This window comes from Plectropomus leopardus, chromosome 4 (genome assembly GCF_026936395.1).
Source record: "Plectropomus leopardus strain MGB_pleo_1.0 chromosome 4, ASM2693639v1, whole genome shotgun sequence".
Classification (NCBI taxonomy): Eukaryota; Metazoa; Chordata; class Actinopteri; order Perciformes; family Serranidae; genus Plectropomus; species Plectropomus leopardus.
Window position 1 is genome coordinate 26,108,793 of NC_142179.1, and position 18,697 is coordinate 26,127,489.

Consider the following 18,697-nt stretch of genomic DNA (forward strand, 5'->3'; position numbering starts at 1 on the left):
AACAATGTTGGCAACTGATAAAATACACTTTTAGTGAACAATACGACAATAAAGAAAGCAATCGAATCAGAGGTCAAGAGTATTCTCTACAGAAACTGCGGGAACCCTTTGGTCCACTGCTCGGTCACTTTTCTTGAGGGGAAAACAAAGCAACCGATGGTGGATATGTTAAGAGCTTTGACCCCAAGAGCATGCAGGACCCGAAACCTACTGAGTCCACATTCCAAAGATAGAGTTACAATCTTAAATAGAGAGAGCGGGAGAGCAAAACTTCCTCTGTCACTTATGTATTTTTAGCCTGAGAGTAGAGAGTGCGTGTTACAACAGGCCAGGCCCTGACGGCAGACATTCAGAAGGCAGCAAGGAATAAAACAGTTCTTACGTCACCTTTGAGTATCTTTTTACAGAGTTAATTTAATGATAGAAATAATTATATATTTCATTGTTTGTTTGTTTGTTTTTTTTTAATTGTGTCAATTACTTCTCTAACATATGATTTCACAAAGTAGTGACGAGTAAAATCATCAAGCTAATTCACATTACAGTAAGAAACATCTTTTTGGCTGGCACTTCCAGATATGAGAACATAAATACTCAAATGATGAGTAGTCTCACCAACAAAGTCCCTTGATCTCAAACATCATATTAACCGTTTAGTTTCAAGTACAGTCAAGCCTGCGCTGCAGTTAACCAAAAACAACAACAGCTGTTACAAACTACAGTTGATCAGCAAATACATTAAGCGTCAACTTCCTCCTCCACATCCTGTTGCATGTGCCCATCCGCGCTATAAAAACACACTCTCTGTGACTTCATGTTCCTCTTAGTTTCTTACTCAACCATATTTAAATAAGAGGTAAAAAAAAAAAGGCTATGAGGAGTCAGCAGCTCTGAGCATCGTGCTTTATGCCTACAAAATGACTGCAGTTTGATTAAATGTGTCCTGTTTTTATGTATGAGAACGCAATACTGACGAGGGATTTTGTGCTTCACCCTTGCTCATATGCTTGCTGCAATGAATATGAATTTAGACTGTCTGAGTCTCGCCCCAGGCACCCTCCCTTTCAAACTCACACTCTGGGTGCTCACATTACAAGTGCTAACACACCCAGGTTTCTGTTCTCTAAAGATAACTCATCATCCATTATGTAATCGCACGCAGACCCCTTTCCTGTCAGGCGAGGGGTCTGTGGAGGATCATGTTCAAGAGAAAAGAAAAATGGGACTGTGTTAAAAGAGCAACATTTGAGTGGCTTGTTTTTTGTTTCAATATCCCTCTAAATTACACATTCTGTGAGCTTTGAACCTAAGTTAACTTTTTCAGAAGGGAACTTCTGTTTCAGAGCCATGGCATTTGGAAAGCTATTAGTTGCAGCATGCTTTCTGTTGAAATATTTGTTAGCTTTTGTAAAAGTGTTTTACCAAAAGCACAGTGCTTTTTAGCGTCAAACTCTTAACACACCATTTGTAACATTAACACTGTTTGTGTGTGATATTTTTTGTTAACCAATTGTTCCACAACAGCTAACGAGCAAGCATCAGTGCAGAGCGCCGTCCCAATAAAACTGGATTTTTTTTAGTGATGTCAATAATTAACAGCAGCACTGCTACACTTATGTACTGCTTTTTACTTGAGGCTTTTGGTGAGCTTTGACCATGTGCAGAGGGGGTGGCTACATGCAGTTAACCAGGAAAGAAATTGAGAAATTGACCAAGAAGTTGAGAAACTACAAACACTGAAGCATCAGCGTTAAAAACAAAAGACCTTGAGATAGGTTATCAGGGCACAGTACACAATCAGAAAAGAAATTAAGAAATGGACCCAGAAGATGAGAAACTACAAACACTGAAGCATACAAAAAATGATCAACCAGCAGCAGCCCCTATCATGCTAACTGTTATGATGAGATTGACCAAATTGGTGGCAAAAACAAAAGAATAACCAGGTAATGTAGGAACATTTTCAGAGAGCCTCCATATAAGGCAATATGCCACCATACCTCAGCACTTTACTAAACTGGTCACAGAGTAATTATTCTACACGCAAGTGATTGCTTAATGTGTGATGTCCCCTGGACAAATACTGAATTTGGAAAAACTGCATTCAGTTTTGCTGCTGCATCTACCTGGAACATCTTACAATGTACATTTAAACTCAACACAACTGTAACTATGGGCCAGCTTAAAACTGTGATTACCAAGAACTGCGCTTTTGAATGCAGTTTTTAATGATGTTCGGTCTGTTGTTGTTGTTGTTGTTGTTAGTTCTTTCTTTGTGTTTTCTCTGTGCTCTCAACATCATTGAAAATGAGGGCTTGCCCTCAGTGTTTCCTCGAGATTTAAATAAAGGATGAATTAATGAAAGTGAAAATGTGTGGAGTTAAAATATTTGAAAAAGTAATTTTCAGGTTAGTAAAAATATCTACAGTAATAGCATCCTTTCATCAAAAATATACAGGTGTTACTGTCCCAACTGCCAGTGTGTATGGGTTGAGGAAACCAGTCTGGCTGCTATGGGTCTTTCATGGATCATTGTTTGCTTTCATTAATACTGGTGACAATCATTACCTCTGATTAAATTACCTGAGTGTCACATGTGTTTGCATACAGTATTTTAGAGTACATCATGGGCCGAATAACCCATGTGCTTTATCTTCCCTTTAACATATCCTGTCTTTATCTCAGAAGGACTGTAAACATTTTACCAGTAAGTCTATTACCACTTTGTTAAAACAATACTGCTCTAAGATGAGTCAAACAGGTTTGAAATGGGTTCACACCAACTATAATCATCGGTCACATAATTTAAAGAGGTGTGAAACAACAGCAAATGTCCCTTACCTGTCATGGTATGTTATAATGGCAGTCAGAGCTCTGACACATATTCTGTAGCACATCAAATGGACTTTTTCACTCAGAAAGTTTTTCATCCTGCAAAAAAGACCGTACAACAGCATGATTTACTTTGTGTGTCAAGGCAGTATACATTTATTCATTACTTTATTTTCAATAAAAAATATCAGCTTTACCTTCCATTTGGCAGGAGCCCAATAACACAGGTGAGGAACACAAGGAGGCCTACACCAGTGAAGGCAAGAGTTACCCTGAAAGACAGACAGGTAGGTTACACCTAAACTTACAAACGGGGGGCCTTTTAGCAAACGACACCAACACTGTAAACTACAGAGGGGAAGGATTCCACCTTTTGGTTTAACAAATTAAAAACTAAATGATGTTTTACTGGCATTTAAATCTAAGACCATAAAAGTGTCCTTCTGTACTATGTGTAAGGGTCATACTCCATGTAAAGGTCATGAATAATGTTATCCAGGGGTAGCAGGGCTCAGGTTATCAATTAAAAGTTTCACGCCCTCCTCTGCTCCCCACTGTCTCTGATAATAGACTCCAGAGCCGGCAGGAGGGCATATTAGAAGATGATTACGCTGGCCAACAGGTCGACTTAATCTGGATGAACCAATCATTCAGGGTTGGAGAAGGTGCTGATTAAATTGGGTGAGGATTAGACATACACAGAGGTGAGGGTTTCATGCTAGCGAGCGAGCCAGGTCAATATCTAACCAGACAAGCAGTGAATGAGAGAATCTATTCACTGGATGGGAGACTAGAACGATGTCTGTCTGTGCAGCAGTGGCCTGATTTGTGTCCCCACAGGCAGCTGGAAATGGGCCAGCCAAGCTTAGTACTGAGTCACTGTCCCTGTGACTGTCTAAGCTGACCCCGAATGAGGATCTCCCTCTTTAACTCACTGCATGTGCCAGCACTTAACTTGTGTGTTCTGGAGCAGCCCTAGGCCCCATGCTGTCTGCCCAAATCTAAACATTTTTATAGGTGGGTTGAACATTAAATTGGCCATGGGTTTGGGTTAGTTGTGTTGTGTTGCCTGGGTATATACTTCGCCCTGTGAAGGACTGGAGACCTGTCCTTTAGTCTACTTCTTGTTTAATCCATGCTGGGATTGCCTCTAGGGCCAGCGATCATGCACAGGTAATGGTAAGGATGTCACACTGGTTCTGTAACCAGTGTGACATCCTGGACTACCCAGCATGCACAGTTGGTGCATTTTTCTACTTCAGCTGTCACACCACCTCACTGGGTTGATTTCTATTTGACAGGGACAAAGACACTTGCCAGTGCTGTTGTATGTGCCAAAATGTGTGCCAAAAATTGTAACACTGAGTAGATAAGAGGTGTCATGATACTCCAAAACCACAATTTGATTTAATTTTTGATTTAAAGATCAATTGATCCTAGGTTTGATCGTGGATGTTTAAGAACTGCATACAGCATTAAAAGCAGGTCTCTGTTCATTCTTCGGAATGTAGCTTAGTGCTAAAATAGTTCAACTGCCACGTATAAAATTACCCGGATGATCGGTGTTTCCTCCACAGTGTGCAACCCACAGAGCAGGCACACTAGAGACTACTGCGGACCAAGCCGGCTACTTCTGATTTAGAACTCTGTTAACTTGAATGAGGATAAAGTGATTTAATCCTTCAGCTTTTCTAGACTTTGCAAATGTCATCGGCCCAAATGGACTAAACCTCGATAGAGTAACGACTCACACTGCGGAGGTTGTGGTGCTCAGAAAAATGTATCCACAGATTTACAGATGTCTCTTTCACCATGTAAGTCAAGTCTGTTTTAGGCCGCAAGCTGTAAAGCCCAGCACACTTCCCGAGGGCCTGGATTTGACAACTGTCATTTATGTTTTTCAAATTCAAAAAATAAATATATAAATAAAACAGGCAGAATCTCCAATCCTGCTTTTAATTTGATCACTGGAGCTGTTTTAAATGTAAAATCAGAATTGTGACAGTAGACAAACAAATCACTTAAAAAGTTAAAAAAACAACCTCAGGGTTTATCACTAAGGTTTTGCATCAGATACGCAACGGGTGATAACCTTGAAGTGATATCCAAAAGCAGAATTTAGTTAAAACAAACAAGAAAACACAAGTTGAAATGGAAAACACATTTGCTGTTGCTGCTGTATTCATGGACCAAGTTTTACTGTCAGCAGCTTTTAATTAATGACCCTGCAAATTTTGGTATATGTTTTTTAGGTGTTTATTTGTGCAGAAGGAGCTAAAGTCCCGTCCAGGCCCCGCCTGTCTCACTGTGTTCAGTTCCCTCAAAAGCATGTGTGATCAGGGTTACTCCTCTAACATAAAACAACCTCTGTGTAAGAGATAATACCTGAGAGGCAGCAGGAAGCCGTAGCGGATCAGCAGGCCCAGCCCCCATAGGACGGTCAGCCTCAGGCTGATGTAGTGGAAGTTGTTGTTGCTGCGGGTCAGCAGATTCCAGGACTCCAACTCCTCAGCACTGAACCGCTTGGTCACCTCATCGTCCATGATGCTCTCCACTCCCCGCCGAGCAAAATAGAAGATGTCAGACATCTCAAACTCAGGGGCTGAGTTGAGGTCTCTGTTGCTTCCGCTTCGCCGGATCTCCTTGATCTCCTCCTCCAAGGAGGTGGGCTCCCTGGCAATGATAGCTTGAAACAGTTCGAAGAGAAAGGATGTTAGCAATACTTGTCTCGAGAAAAAAATGCATCTGCTGAACATGCACACATGCAGAAAAAAAAAACATGCATCTTACCATTTGAGTAGGGTTTGTACAAGAGGTGATTCTTTTCTTTTGCTCCTCTCTCTATCCTCAGCGTGGCCCACTACAAAGAAAGAACAAAGGGTGTGTAGAAAACACCTAAAACACATAGAACGCAGCATGTGATGCTACTTCATCAGTGAATTCATTAATGACACATTTAACAGTTGTCTATTGTGAGTCTTAAACACACAGTTCATGTTTTATTAAGAAAAAAAGAGCCCAGTCAGCATGTTAAAAAATTTTCTGTTGCAACCTGCTGCCACTATTAGCAAACTGGTGTGATATCTGACTTTCTAAATTTGAACATTTAAGGAACTCAATCAACGGGTTCTTTATTATGATCAGAGTCACAGCTGCTGCCTGATCAAGTTTTCAAATGATTATCTTTCTAATCTGGGTTTGTTTGTTAATGTACTAAACTGTCAGGGTGCAACACTTCAACAAAGTTGAGGAAATTAGATTCCAAATTTTCATCGTGGGCCAATAATATGCATGGCTTATCTGTGAGCACAGCACTGCTCGAAGGCACAAACATTACAATGCCCACTTCTCCCTCTTCAACATGTAGACAAAAACGAACCGGCAGTGTCCACTGAGAGGCAGGAAAAGGACAACGTGTACTAGCTGGAAGACAAGTGGGAACAATCAGAAAACTATGGACTGGGAGGTGTTTCACTAAGGAGGAGTTTTACTTAGCCAACGTTCTCACACTACAGTTCATACCAGAGCACATGATAGCTCCGAGGTTTGTCTGCACCCATCGATGAGAGCTCAACAAATTGCACGACTGTAAGTGTACTCATACACAGTAATGTGAGGCAGGCATGCATGCTGAAAACATTGGAATTAGCCTGGGGCACTCGCCAAATAAATTCCAGGAATGTTGGAACAACAGTGAAGTTGCTTACATAAGTCACGCTGTAAAAATGGATACATCAAAAATCAGATCATTTTTAGATGTCTACTTACTTTACATTAACTGCAGACACACTTTTTATGACTTTGGGCAAACTTGAACCAGTTTTGTCTTTGTGTTTCAGAGATACATGCTGACAGCCTACTTAAAGCAAACCCACTCTACTATCTGTCTGAAAAGTCTGAAGACTAAAGACATTTAGCCCACAGCAGTGATATATCAATTTGGTTGATCTAAATAATAGGCACACACAGTACAAACCAATCTCACATTCCTTTATCTGTCTTAACAGCTACTTTAAAGCATGTCATGACAAGATGTAACCCTGTGTCAACATATTGTCATGTGGCAGCAGGTGACAGTTATGATTCTTAGGGTGGAGAGAGGTGGAGCATACCTAAATGCAAAAACAAAATGCCACAGTGGGTGAGGTGTTAGTTGTGCACCTTATGATGCCAAAGGCAAACATAACACACAAGCCTGAAATTGAGGCAAATTGAAATAGTACAAACCATTACACAATGCTTCAGGTTTGCAAAGTCTATAATACATCTGTCCTTTGACCTTTTCTCTTAATCTCAAGGATGCTACAGGAATCAAGAGCTAAGAACGTCTCTAATATCTCCCACTGGTCCATTTATTTCAGGCACAGGATCTGCTCTCAGAGGTACATGTTGGTAAGAGATGACGGCTTTACTAGCGAGGATAAACCAGAGATAGCAGGAGAGGAACCTGACAACTGTGTCTGGAGTCAGACAGGCGAGGAGACCATTAAATGGTAAATATTGACTTCTTGAACGTGCCACATTGCACAATGAGGCTGATGTATTACTGCCATCGCTGGTGATTTAAACTCATTTCTAGAAAGTGAAAAATGCAAATCAGCAAGCGATATTCCAGGCTGTTGGAGCCGTGTCACAGACTACAGTTACTGACAAGGTCTGTAGCAGTTTTCTCCAGTTACATAACATGGGGAGACTGGCTCTGTGGCAGAGATGTCAATCTGTATCAGCCAGTGAATACAATGGCCACTGGCTGGATGCTAGAGCATTAAGTCTGCATCTGAAAGGCGCATGTGAGACAAGCAAATTTATATATATATATATATATATATATATATATATATATATATATATATATATATATATATATATATATATTATCAGTAACTGCTTTCCAATAAGGCTGCAACTAACCATTATATTTGCTATCTATTAATCTGCGGATTATTTTCTTTATCAATCTATTAGTTGTTTGGTCTATAAAATGTTTAAAAAATGTGAAAAATGGCTCAATTTTTTCAAAAGCCCAAGATGGCATCCTCAACTGCCTTGAACTGTCCACAAACCAAAAAGATACAGTTTACTGTCATAGAGGAGTGAATAAACCAGACAGTTATCACATCACTGAAGCTGGAATCAGACAAACTGGACTTAAAAAAACAACTCATACTGATGAATCTCTTATCAAATTGGTTTGCTATTAATTTAATAGTGGATAACTACTCGATTAATCAACGTAGCTCTACTTTCAAGAAGCAGAAATGACTGTTGTGAATGTTGATTGAAGGGGCGGATGTAAAGTACAGCCAAAGCAAATACAAGCTGTCTTTGAAGAAAAGTGACAACCGCTGTTGTTTGTATTCAGTTTCCGCTCAATCGTCAGCTTCAACCAAAAGTAGGGCTGCAAGTAGTTATTATTTTCATGATTGACTAATCTGTAGATTTTTACAATTAATCTTTTCGTATAAAGTGTACAAAATTATGAAAAAGAAACAACAAAAACTGATCACAATCTCCCAGAACCCAAAGAGACATTTTCAATTTGCTTCTTTTGTCTATACACAGTCCAAAACCCAAACAGTCTTCATTTCCTAATCATAAACGACACAGAGAAGCATCAAATTCTCACATTTAAAAAGCTGGAACCAGCAAATGGTTTACTTTTTTGTTGCAAATCAAAAAAATATCAAAATAGTTGCTAATTATTTTGCTTTCAGCTAACTACCCAACCAATTTATCGATTAATGGTCGTAGCTCTGACCTAAAGTTATCAATTATGACTGCAATTTGCATTTCATTAAATACACATAAAGTAATGAGTCATAATGCACCAAACTCTTACCTCAAAGACCTTTAACAAAGTTTTCATGTAAAGACGTCTAATGCCAAAGGACACCCCAAAGATGGCAGGCACGATGATGAAGACCAGCAGCAGGGTGAACCACACGGTGAAGGAGATGCCCAACAGGATACACACCAAGTTGTCAAAAGGGTTGAAGAAGAGCTCCATCTTGAAGTCAGGAGGGCGATGAAATCGATCAAATAGTTGAAATCAGAGGGCAGAGCAGATGGCAGAGGACGTACAGCAATCCACCTCCTGGCCCCAAGTGGCCCTTATCTTTTGTCAGAAAAAGGCCTTCATCAAGATAACTAGGGGATGGAGCTTCTCCGCACACTGAGCAGATAATCAATACAAGTACAAGCGACCATCTTGACGTTGCCCTCTTGGGCAATACCAATGAATTTCATTATTTTCACCATCAATCGGTTCCTGAAAACTCAAGCTGAACTCCAGGAGAGGAGATGTTAAATCTTCAAAGCAGCTGCTGAAATGATGTGGATCCTTGCTGCAGATGTCCTTTGCTATGTGAGCAAAGCCTCCCTCTGGCGACAGAGATGTAAACAATGAAACAAAAACACACTGGGCACAGCAGGTGGGTCTCTTGTCTGGTGAGGGTCCGGGGGCTCCGCAGCTCAGCGTAACACCGACCTGCAAAGATGTACAAACAAACGGTCAGGCTGATCCATGCCACACCGGTATGTCCGCTGTGACCCGAGCACATCTCGTGTAATTTAATAATGCAAGACGGAAAACGTGTCACTGTATCAAGTGTGTGCATTTTGAATACCCGGTGAGCAAAGTTAGCGATAGCCTCGGCTATTCTGAGGAGAAACAGATGCCTCTAATCTTAGGGAAAGGCTGATTAACGGAAATGTATCCCTTTTCAGCGAGGGGCAAGATAAGTTTTAAAGCTAACGTTGCTGTTATCAGCAGCAGTGCAGAGATAACGACGGAGGCCTTCGTCCTCCTCTGATGATGCTAACAGCAGGCTCCATCCCGGGGACACAGGGTAAGCTAGCCTCATCACTACAGTTAACACCCAACGCTTTCCAGGATAATTCAGCAGCCCCCCAGTCCCACAAAGGCAATTAGCATACAAGCAAAAGCTAAGCTAGTGGCGAGACTCAAGACTCATGTGCCCACACGGACCATTTAATACCCAAAGTTAGCTTGTGGCCTCCGAGCAAACGGTTATGCTACATACTGTCTGCTGGCGTGCTCCACCTCGCTCCGCTAGCTCGCGCTCAGCCCTTCAGAGTACCGTCCGGGTGGACATGAAATGCTGAGCCAACCTTTTTGTTACAAGCTCGGTTTAGTAACGCGAACTTGGTATGTCACAGGTCTTTATCCTAACCAGCAGTTATCATGCATGCAGTTTAACAGACTCAACGATTAACTTACCTCCAGTCACGGTACGTCCTGTGCCGGTACAGCGGGCTTTCACTGGTCAATCAGCCGTCTTTGTCTTGCGGACTGAAGCCAAACTCCACCCGGCGAACAACATGAGCAGCCAGACAGCGGGCGACTCTGTGGTTATCACACACCAGCAGCCCTCTGCTCAAACAGCACACTCAGCTCTGTCCCGACACCTGGCGGCTGAAATAAAGCACTGCACCGACTTTTAAAATTATAAACACACGATGTATGACCACCGGTGGCGCTATAGAGCAATGTTTTGATTAAAGCGATGCACTATGAGGAAAACTGAAAAATTTGAAAACAGGAAATATTGGTAAATGTTCTAATGCAATGGACTGCATATATATATATATAGAGAAGAGCATTTCTGATTTCTTGATTCCATCAGCACAAACAAAAGGCAAAAGGTATGGATAGTTATATCACATATCTCAAACCTAAGCAAAACATAAAACTAAAAAACATATCTGCATGTGAGATATATATATATATATATATATATATATATATATATATATATATATATATATATATATATATATATATATATATACATATATACATATATACATATATATATATATATATATATATATATATATATAGATAGATAGATAGATAGATAGATAGATAGATAGATATATATAGATAGATATAGATATAGATATAGATATAGATAATTATTTTAGGTGAACCAATAATTTTAAGCCTGGGTCCTCAGAATTACTGCAGGGGGGTCTCTAAATTATTGTTTGATCATTTAATTAACTTTTTTCAAAAGTTCAAAATCTGTATGAAAATATACATTAACCTAAATCCAAATTATTATTAGTAAAGATATATTGGCCTTTTCATACAATCTATTGAATTGCAGTACACAACCCTAACGCAGTCTAAGTGTGAAGCCTTGGCCAATCACGTGAGATATCTAATGCTAAATCTCTGTTTGGCACTTTTTTGTCCACAGAGAATCTGTCATACCATCCACCTCTGAAACCACCAGAGAAAGTGCAGAGTGAGGCCAGTGCACCTAGCCATGCAATGACTGCTGCTGACTTTACAGCTACAGGCAAGCGCAAACAAGAGAAGACCCAAAAATATTCAGAGAATTATCTCGAGTGGAACCACAGTTTTATAAAATATGTAGTCGGGGTCCCTGCTCTGTGTGTTTTTCAGCTGAGGGGCCCTTTGCCTGAAAAACATTTGACTGCTGATTGAAAGCATCTGACACTGACATGCTGGATTAACAAAAACTTTTCTTTATTCACACATTTACATCCATGTACAGTCTTGTCAAGTAATCTCAGATCTAGAGAAATGAAAACAGTATTTGGCACACCATTCAACCACTAAACCCTGAATTAATATGCCTATTCAATAAGAAACTAAAACTTTAGTTGTGTTTCATATTTATAGATAGTGTCCTTCAATATGTTATTACAGCCAGTCTGAAAATACAGAAGCACAATCGACCGCCATCATACTTTAGTAGGATGTCAGATTTCCAAAGGGACAGTCCATCGTCAAAGTAAACGTCTTGTCAACATCACAACCCACCACGTGTGCACTCCAGCGCTGTGACGAGCATCAAGCGCTGCTCTCCAGTAGAGCCTCAAAGTCTGGGGAGCAAACCATTTTATGTTTGACATTCCCTAATACAGTCAGGTCACCTGTTCTTCCCTCCGAACCAATAGAGACCAGCTCCTGCGAAAACGGGGTGGGGAAGAAAAGCACGTCAGAAATGTTGATTATGCGGGAACTTAAATATTTATTCTATGATAAAATTATATAAGAGATGCCTGTAGATCACTCAGGACCGTGCAGGACAGCAGAGAGAAAGGCGTTTTAAAAATTCTTTTTATAGCATCTCACTGAATCTTTGTGGTTAGAAGTTTAGTTTCTCTCCCGTGTCCTGCTTTTATTTTACCACTTCATGTCCACTTTCAGCTGTACAAGAGTCATGTTAAGTTGCTTCTGATGAAAATACGATGTTTCCTTATTTTGCTGCTTCATAATAAAAGCGTTTACATAACAAAATAAATGTTTTACCTGCCTAATCTTTGACAGAAAAACACTTGCAGCAAAATAAGAGGCCGTACAGATGCTGCATCTTTTGCATGCTTCATTCTATTGTTTTCAATGGAGACACAGCACTGGCACAATCAAAAACACGTGTGTAACTGAGCACCTATTTTTCAGGGCGCCACAGTCAAGCCCTGAGATGAACAGATTTCAACTTTTGAAACGCAGCAGCGTACACTGAATGTCATATGATCAGGAAAAAAACAATCACAGCATGCAGATACCTCTCCTTTCCTCCAATTATTCCGGTAAATATGGAGGAGAAGTTGATCACTTTAATGCAGGGATAACCTGAGCTTTACATCTCTCCCACAGATTATATTTTAGGCCGAACACCCACTTCAGAAACACCTGGACGAAGATCAGCTCTGCACTCAGGATTTCTGTTAAGTGGGTATGATATAGTGCTGTTTATGGTCGCTTAGCAACCTCAGATGCGACCTCCCGGCACGCGCATGAAAGTTGGTTAAAGATGCAGGCATGTGTGTTCCCTTAAGTGGGGATTTTCGCCATGGATAAGCCTGCTGCTTTTAAATGTCCTCTACAAGACATGTCCATTATCAGTTAAAGACACATTTAAGCGGGTAGCCCTGCTGTCATCGAGACGCGAATCCCTGCTGTGCTAGACTTACGTGGGGAGTCAGGGAAATGGAAAAAGGGTAGAACATAGACAGAAAGAGGCACAACAATAATACGATCATACCTGAAGGAAAGAGCATGACGCTCCCAAGGACACATCCAGTGTCACTTGTCCCAGTATGAGCTGGACCCGACCAGATTTCCGCACCAGCATCTTTCCTATGAGACCCTCCCGCAGGTCTTTCAGACTGCAGTTATTATCTTCAGCTTCCTCCTCCTGTTTAAGACCATACTACCGTTTACACACCTGACCTTAATATAATGGCATATTTAACATGTAGACGACAGCTTTATCTACCTGCGACTCTGTTTTCAGGAGCACGGACTGTCCGTCCTCAGACTGCACCTCTGTCTTCGTCGGCTTGTGCTCTATGGTCGGGGGCTGACCAGGCAGCGTGTCGGGCATCTGCATGAAGAACAGCTCCTCCCCTTTGCTCAGACTCCATCTATGCAGCAGGTCAGGAAGAACTTCAGGCTCAGGGAGGGGAGGGGGCCTGAAAGGTCCCTCTGACTTCTTTATCGCAGTTTCCTCCGGCTCCTGTTTCACTGAGGAGAAGATAAAGTGTATTTTGGGAGATTAATTTCCTGCTTTCACAAACTATCAGTTCAGTCTGCACAGATGTCTCTCGTCTTCTCTTTCTCACTTTCTATTTATGCTCTTTCCTACTTTTCTATCCATCTGGTCATAAACCAACCCCTCCTACTAAACCGCAGCTGTTCTGTATGTTACACATTTCTGAGTTCTGCATATGTGTTATCTCAATCTGTACATTTTTGGTATATTTTGCTAATGTGATTTGTTTTACTTTTGTCTGTGTCAAATCTTCCATTTGTAATTCTTTGTATGTAGTATAACTCACCTCTATACATTTTTGTGTTCTAAGCATTTTTATGTTTTACATTGCTTACTACTGTTTTTAGGCATGACCCGCCCACTATTATTTTTATTCATATATCCATAATCATTGTTAAAGTAATTCATGTTATTCATCTACTGCAGAGGGGTCCCTCCTCAGTTGCTCTTCCTGAAGTTTCTCCCATTTTTTTTACCCCGTAAGGACAGAGGGATGTATGTTTTAAACAGTGTCCTTACCTTCTTTTAAAGACTTTTTTAATGCCACTCGGTATGAAATTTGAGGAAAAAAACATGAACCGACATCAATTACTAAAGATGAGAGAGTGTTTTTTACCAATTATTTATTTTAAGATAACATAACTTTTTGGTGACGTTAATGCGAGAGGCATTTGGGTGAATTATTGTTTCTTTTTTTAAGTTACCCTTTATGTTTAGATTTTGCAATATAACATCAGAAAAAAAGATTTATGAAACCCCTAGTCGCCATTTCTTAGTATTTCTAAGACTTTTGAAAGACTGATTTAAGATATTTTAACACCAATTAAGGCCTTATTTTTAGAGTAATAAATTCAATGCCTTTTAGGATGTTTTAAGGATCCGCAGGAAACCCGGTTGTAAAGCCCTATGAGGCAAATTGTGATTTGTGACATTGGACTTAATAGATCAAAATTATATTGAAATTAAATTGAACATGCGGTTTGTACAGCCCTTTGAGGCATGCTTTGAGACTGGACTACAATGAACTTTGACTTGATTAATCCAAGCACTTTGGTTTGACTTTGGGTATGAAATGTGCTTTATAAATACATGTGCCTTGTGTTGCTCATTTGGATACGTAGATACAAGATCTTTTAGCTCCTCTTGTTACCTTCAACTGCATGTTCCATGGGTTCACCATCGTCCTCCACCTTCTCAGTTTTAACAGCAGCCTTATTAAATTCCTCTGTGAATCCCCATCCCGATACAGCAAGGGGGAGCTGGACGGGGCAGCTCATCTGCTCACTCCTCAGATACGGATCTTCTATAAACTGAAAGAATTCAATAGAGAAGATGAGTTAAATGAAAGAAAAATGCAAAATAAGGCAATTTAATAAAGATGAGCCACAACTGAAGGGACTCACATTATCTCGCTCCAGCTTGGCAAGAATCTCTTTGGTCTCTTCCTCTGTCTCTCTCTTCTCCTTTTTAATATTGATGATGGGTGAAGGTCCCGTGCTCGGAGCTTCTTTCTCATTTTCATAGCTACCTGTGTGGGCGACACAGAGGTACTTAAAGCAAGACGCAATTAACCACATGTAATACAGACTGTGTAAGTGGTCATCAGTAGAGCAGAGTGAGCAGACAATCAGCTGAATCCTACCTCGCTTTTTCATCATCATCTCTGCAGGGCCCTGCTCAAAGATAGAGTGGGACTGGATGACCTCTGGACGACCCCTGCCCCTGCCTCTATCTCTCGGACCTCGACCGCGACCTGCATCCCTCCTGTCTCTCCTCTGCCCCTCTTCAGCTTTTGTTCTGTTACAAGAAATAAACTCATTAGCATCATCATCAACAGTCAAACAGAAAGTTGAATAAACGTGTGCTTACTGTTGAGCTGAGTTGAGAACTTACTCATCTTTAACTCTTCGACCAATTATGTTGGGTGTAAAGGTTTTCTAAACAAAAAAGAAACACAAAACAGTACGTTAGTTTGAGAACAAGAACGAGGAGCAACAAGACATTGGTTGTGCATTTGAGCATTTCCTGATGACAATGATCATCTCTAACAGTGTGATACACAGTACATTACCTTCTTCACTCCCCCCAGGGTGAGGTCTCTTGATCGCATTGATGGGAGACGGCCTGTGGAGAGGGCGGCGGGCGTTCGGCGGCCCACCAGCAGTCCAACACCACTCCCTCCAGGGGTTGGCACACGTTGACCGTCACCTGAGCCTGAATCCGCCATCCTAAACTGGAGACATGTGGCTGATTAATAATATGAATACAAATGAAAATATTCCTATCAGAATTAATGTTATAGCGTGGACATAAGAACAGATAATAATAATAATAACAACAATAATAATAATAATAAACTTTATTTATTTGGCACAAAACAGAGTTTTCAAAGCTTTGACAAATAAGGCAAAGCAGAAGCAAGAAGAGTTTCTTGCAGAGGTCACATAACTATAGGAGCCAGACAATAATGCCAGACAACATTTAAAGAAGAATTAAACAAGAGAGAAACAATTACATAACAAAAGAGTAAATACAATTCAAAGAATATTAGCAGCAGCGTACACTGAAATAATGGTACTGTTAATCGAATTAAACACGATTGAGACAGAATAAAATAATAAATTAAAAGACAAACTGAAATAGATTGATTCAAATAAAATAGATGACAAATTAAAATAGACAACATCACAGACAGCCAGATAGAGATAGATAGAGAAAACTTATTTTGCATTGAATAGTAAACAGTTCTAACACAGAGGATGGAGTCACTGATCGTTGTAAAACAGATATTTTCAGATTAGATTAGGTTGATTTAAGAGTGCCCCTGTGTGCTGGCAAATTAGTCTGTTCAGGCTTAACCAAAACGTCCTTTAATGACATTTTTTGTAAAGTAATTATTTTTAGGTAGTTTCTCTGAACTAAAACTAAACCGAACAAACAAACAAACAAACAAACAAACAAACGGGCCTTTGCTCTTTCACCACAGCACCGCCTCTTGTTCAGTGACATTATCAAATGACAGCCATTTTACGTGTACAAACTTACGACCACTTTCAACTTTTTGCATATGAAGATTTTGGCTTGTAATATTTCATGTTATTGCGTCAACAGTGGCATAAATTCAGCAACACGTGGCCACATGAAAACACGAATACAGACATACAATGCAGCACACTGACCTCTAACGCTGTCAGGAGCAACTGCTGACCTGCTATACTTCTCCAGATACTTACGCTATGACTCCCCTGATGTCCGAAATGGATATTTAGTCCACAGTTGTCAGAGAAGAGTCATACCAAGTTGTTTTGTGCTAGTGCTGCTTCTGACACTGCATGCCGCACGGCGCCATGACACTTCCGCATCGTCATCACTCTCTGAGTTCACGTGGATCAAACCTGCGCAGAAACACGCGCATATTCAAACACGAGCCTCTTTGGAAAACTGTTATAATTCCGTTGTTTTGTGGATTATAATAAATATTATGAGTTTATATATGAATCAATAACAGGCTAATATGCGCAGTCAATTAACAAAGTGCAACTGATTTACAAAATGTAAGGAGGGTAAGGTAATTTACATGGCTTACTTTTCAATACACTGAGAAAAACAAAACATTTTAGATTAATTATACTACTTGTTAACATACTGAATAATATAATGTAGAGTTTAGAACTTCAGAACCCACCTGCTACATTTATTATGCAATGCATTAGGTTATATTTTTAAATTGTTAAATACGCAGTTGCAATAGCCCCGGCTGCCTACTCAAAAGGCCAAAACAGAGCTAATGGATAATGATATAGGGCTACAATATACTGATAATATACACAGTTTCATTTTAATGTACATATTGATGTGAAAATGACACTATGTGGTATTCCAATAACTTGGTTATGGAGGAACAGAGAAGTTTATTTTCGCTATATCAGTGAATATTTCTTTGTAGGTTAACCAAACAGGCAGAGCCATTCTCCATGGTGTTCTCTTTGCTAGAAAAGTCCAGTAAAATATTTTAAGAAAACACCAAATCTATAGCCTATCATTAAGAAAACTAAGACCATATCTGGTTTAATATCATAACATGAGTTTTATTTACTGTTGATATATTTACCAGATGTGACACTATGATTGATTTATTAATCACAAATAATAATAACAATAATAGTGCAATTTGGACCATGCACAATTTATTGATGTAATTCTGTGCAGTTAGTGCTGTTCTGTTCATTCAGGGTTAATTTATTGTGACTGTGAAGGCACTTATGGATGCAGCATCTGAGTCCAAGACAAATTTCCCTATGGGGAAATCGTATCATATTGTATCGTATTGCATCGCATCACATTATTAATGTGTAACTTTTATTAAAATTGTATATGTGTAAATGTGTGACTTTAAATATAATTCAAATATACATAGAGGTTTGGTGGTGTACACTTGAAAACGCAGTCATGAGCGACTCATCCATGTACCCAAATGTAGATAAGATGCCCATATTATATCCATAAACACTGAGTCAGCATACTTGTGAAATTTGTCTTTAATTTGGTACCATAGACTGCATTGATGCACACACAAAAAAATGCAAATATGATGCTTGAAATTATAAAGTACAAGTTGTTCTGGAACCTTCCTGCATCTCCCACTGAAAAAACAACAAGGAGAAATAAATCCCTGCCTCAGGCTACTTCTGACTGTTTCAGTGCTCTGGGCCAGACATCCACTCCAACCTGGTGGTGTCTGGTCCAGCTGATAATGCAGGGACCTTGGGGTCGGTGTCCTGATATGCAGAGGGTAGGTTATGATGAATAAATCAACTTTTAAAAAAAAATATGTTAAAATATGCTAATGTTCAGGCATCATTGAAATACACACATTTTTAAGGCATCACAAATGGTTTATGTAAATGGAGCCAAAGTCTCTTCTCACTAGACTCACAGCCAGCCCTCCTTTAACAAAGCGACTATTCCCACCTCTGGAGCTGAGAGGGTCATTTGGACAGAGGCAGACTGTTACGGCATGACTAATGATGGATGATTGTAGTTTAATTACACTCTGAGGGTATCACTTTTCTGTGGCTGGCTGGAAATAAATGAAGCTTTTCAATACCACACACAGTCTGAGGAATCATGGCAATATATCTGTCATTTTTTTAAAAACACAAATATTATGTGAAAGGACTCTCACTATCAGCTGATCCCTTTTGTTATCTGTCTTTATTCCACGCCCATATCCATTGTTTTAACAGCAGATTATCTATTAATCTGGGAAGGGTCTCTTTAATCTCTACTGAAATTAAATTGTCCCCATGAGG

General features: G+C 39.9%; 2 protein-coding genes and 1 long non-coding RNA gene across 7 annotated transcripts in view; 1 reads left to right on the forward strand and 2 right to left on the reverse strand.

The window, feature by feature from the left end:
• LOC121944214 (glycerol-3-phosphate acyltransferase 4) overlaps window positions 1–10,230 on the reverse strand; it is a 14,028-nt gene extending 3,798 nt beyond the window's left edge. Inside the window, exons 1-6 of the mRNA XM_088076953.1 lie at window positions 10,073–10,230; window positions 8,672–9,319; window positions 5,623–5,692; window positions 5,218–5,518; window positions 3,030–3,104; window positions 2,842–2,931 (exon numbers count right to left, since the gene is read on the reverse strand). Of these exons, the coding sequence (XP_087933079.1) occupies window positions 2,842–2,931; window positions 3,030–3,104; window positions 5,218–5,518; window positions 5,623–5,692; window positions 8,672–8,839 (704 nt within the window). The 5' untranslated portion in view covers window positions 8,840–9,319; window positions 10,073–10,230. The remainder of the gene's footprint in view (window positions 1–2,841; window positions 2,932–3,029; window positions 3,105–5,217; window positions 5,519–5,622; window positions 5,693–8,671; window positions 9,320–10,072) is intronic.
• LOC121944216 (uncharacterized) lies at window positions 6,306–15,260 on the forward strand. 4 transcript variants are annotated; one of them, XR_015776470.1, is made up of 5 exons: window positions 6,306–6,420; window positions 7,194–7,325; window positions 11,058–11,159; window positions 13,128–13,268; window positions 15,055–15,260. It is a non-coding gene; the product is annotated as an uncharacterized LOC121944216 (long non-coding RNA). The 4 variants fall into 4 exon arrangements; XR_015776471.1 differs by lacking the exons at window positions 6,306–6,420; window positions 7,194–7,325 and adding an exon at window positions 9,242–9,366; XR_015776472.1 differs by lacking the exons at window positions 6,306–6,420; window positions 7,194–7,325 and adding an exon at window positions 9,374–9,680.
• Window positions 11,334–16,758, reverse strand: polr3d (polymerase (RNA) III (DNA directed) polypeptide D). 2 transcript variants are annotated; one of them, XM_042487936.2, is made up of 9 exons: window positions 16,619–16,758; window positions 15,457–15,618; window positions 15,279–15,322; window positions 15,028–15,182; window positions 14,789–14,913; window positions 14,536–14,695; window positions 13,110–13,357; window positions 12,876–13,028; window positions 11,334–11,794 (listed from the first exon to the last, which is right to left on the reverse strand). In XM_042487936.2, exons 2-9 carry the CDS (start codon window positions 15,610–15,612, stop codon window positions 11,678–11,680), a joined length of 1,158 nt encoding a protein of 385 aa, XP_042343870.1. In that variant the 5' UTR covers window positions 15,613–15,618; window positions 16,619–16,758; the 3' UTR covers window positions 11,334–11,677. The 2 variants fall into 2 exon arrangements, with proteins under 2 accessions (XP_042343870.1, XP_087933083.1); XM_088076957.1 differs by having other exon boundaries at window positions 16,565–16,725.
• Window positions 16,759–18,697: the final 1,939 nt, after the last annotated feature.

What these genes read in the sequence shown, in the direction of transcription:
- polr3d (XM_042487936.2), bottom strand. Translation starts at nt 15,612, where the DNA reads ATGGCGGATTCAGGCTCAGGTGACGGTCAACGTGTGCCAACCCCTGGA. An exon ending in CCCTGGGGGGAGTGAAGAAG is followed by an intron (nt 15,323 to 15,456) that starts GTAATGTACTGT and finishes TTTTTTGTTTAG; the next exon opens with AAAACCTTTACACCCAACAT. An exon ending in TCCTGAAAACAGAGTCGCAG is followed by an intron (nt 13,029 to 13,109) that starts GTAGATAAAGCT and finishes GGTCTTAAACAG; the next exon opens with GAGGAGGAAGCTGAAGATAA.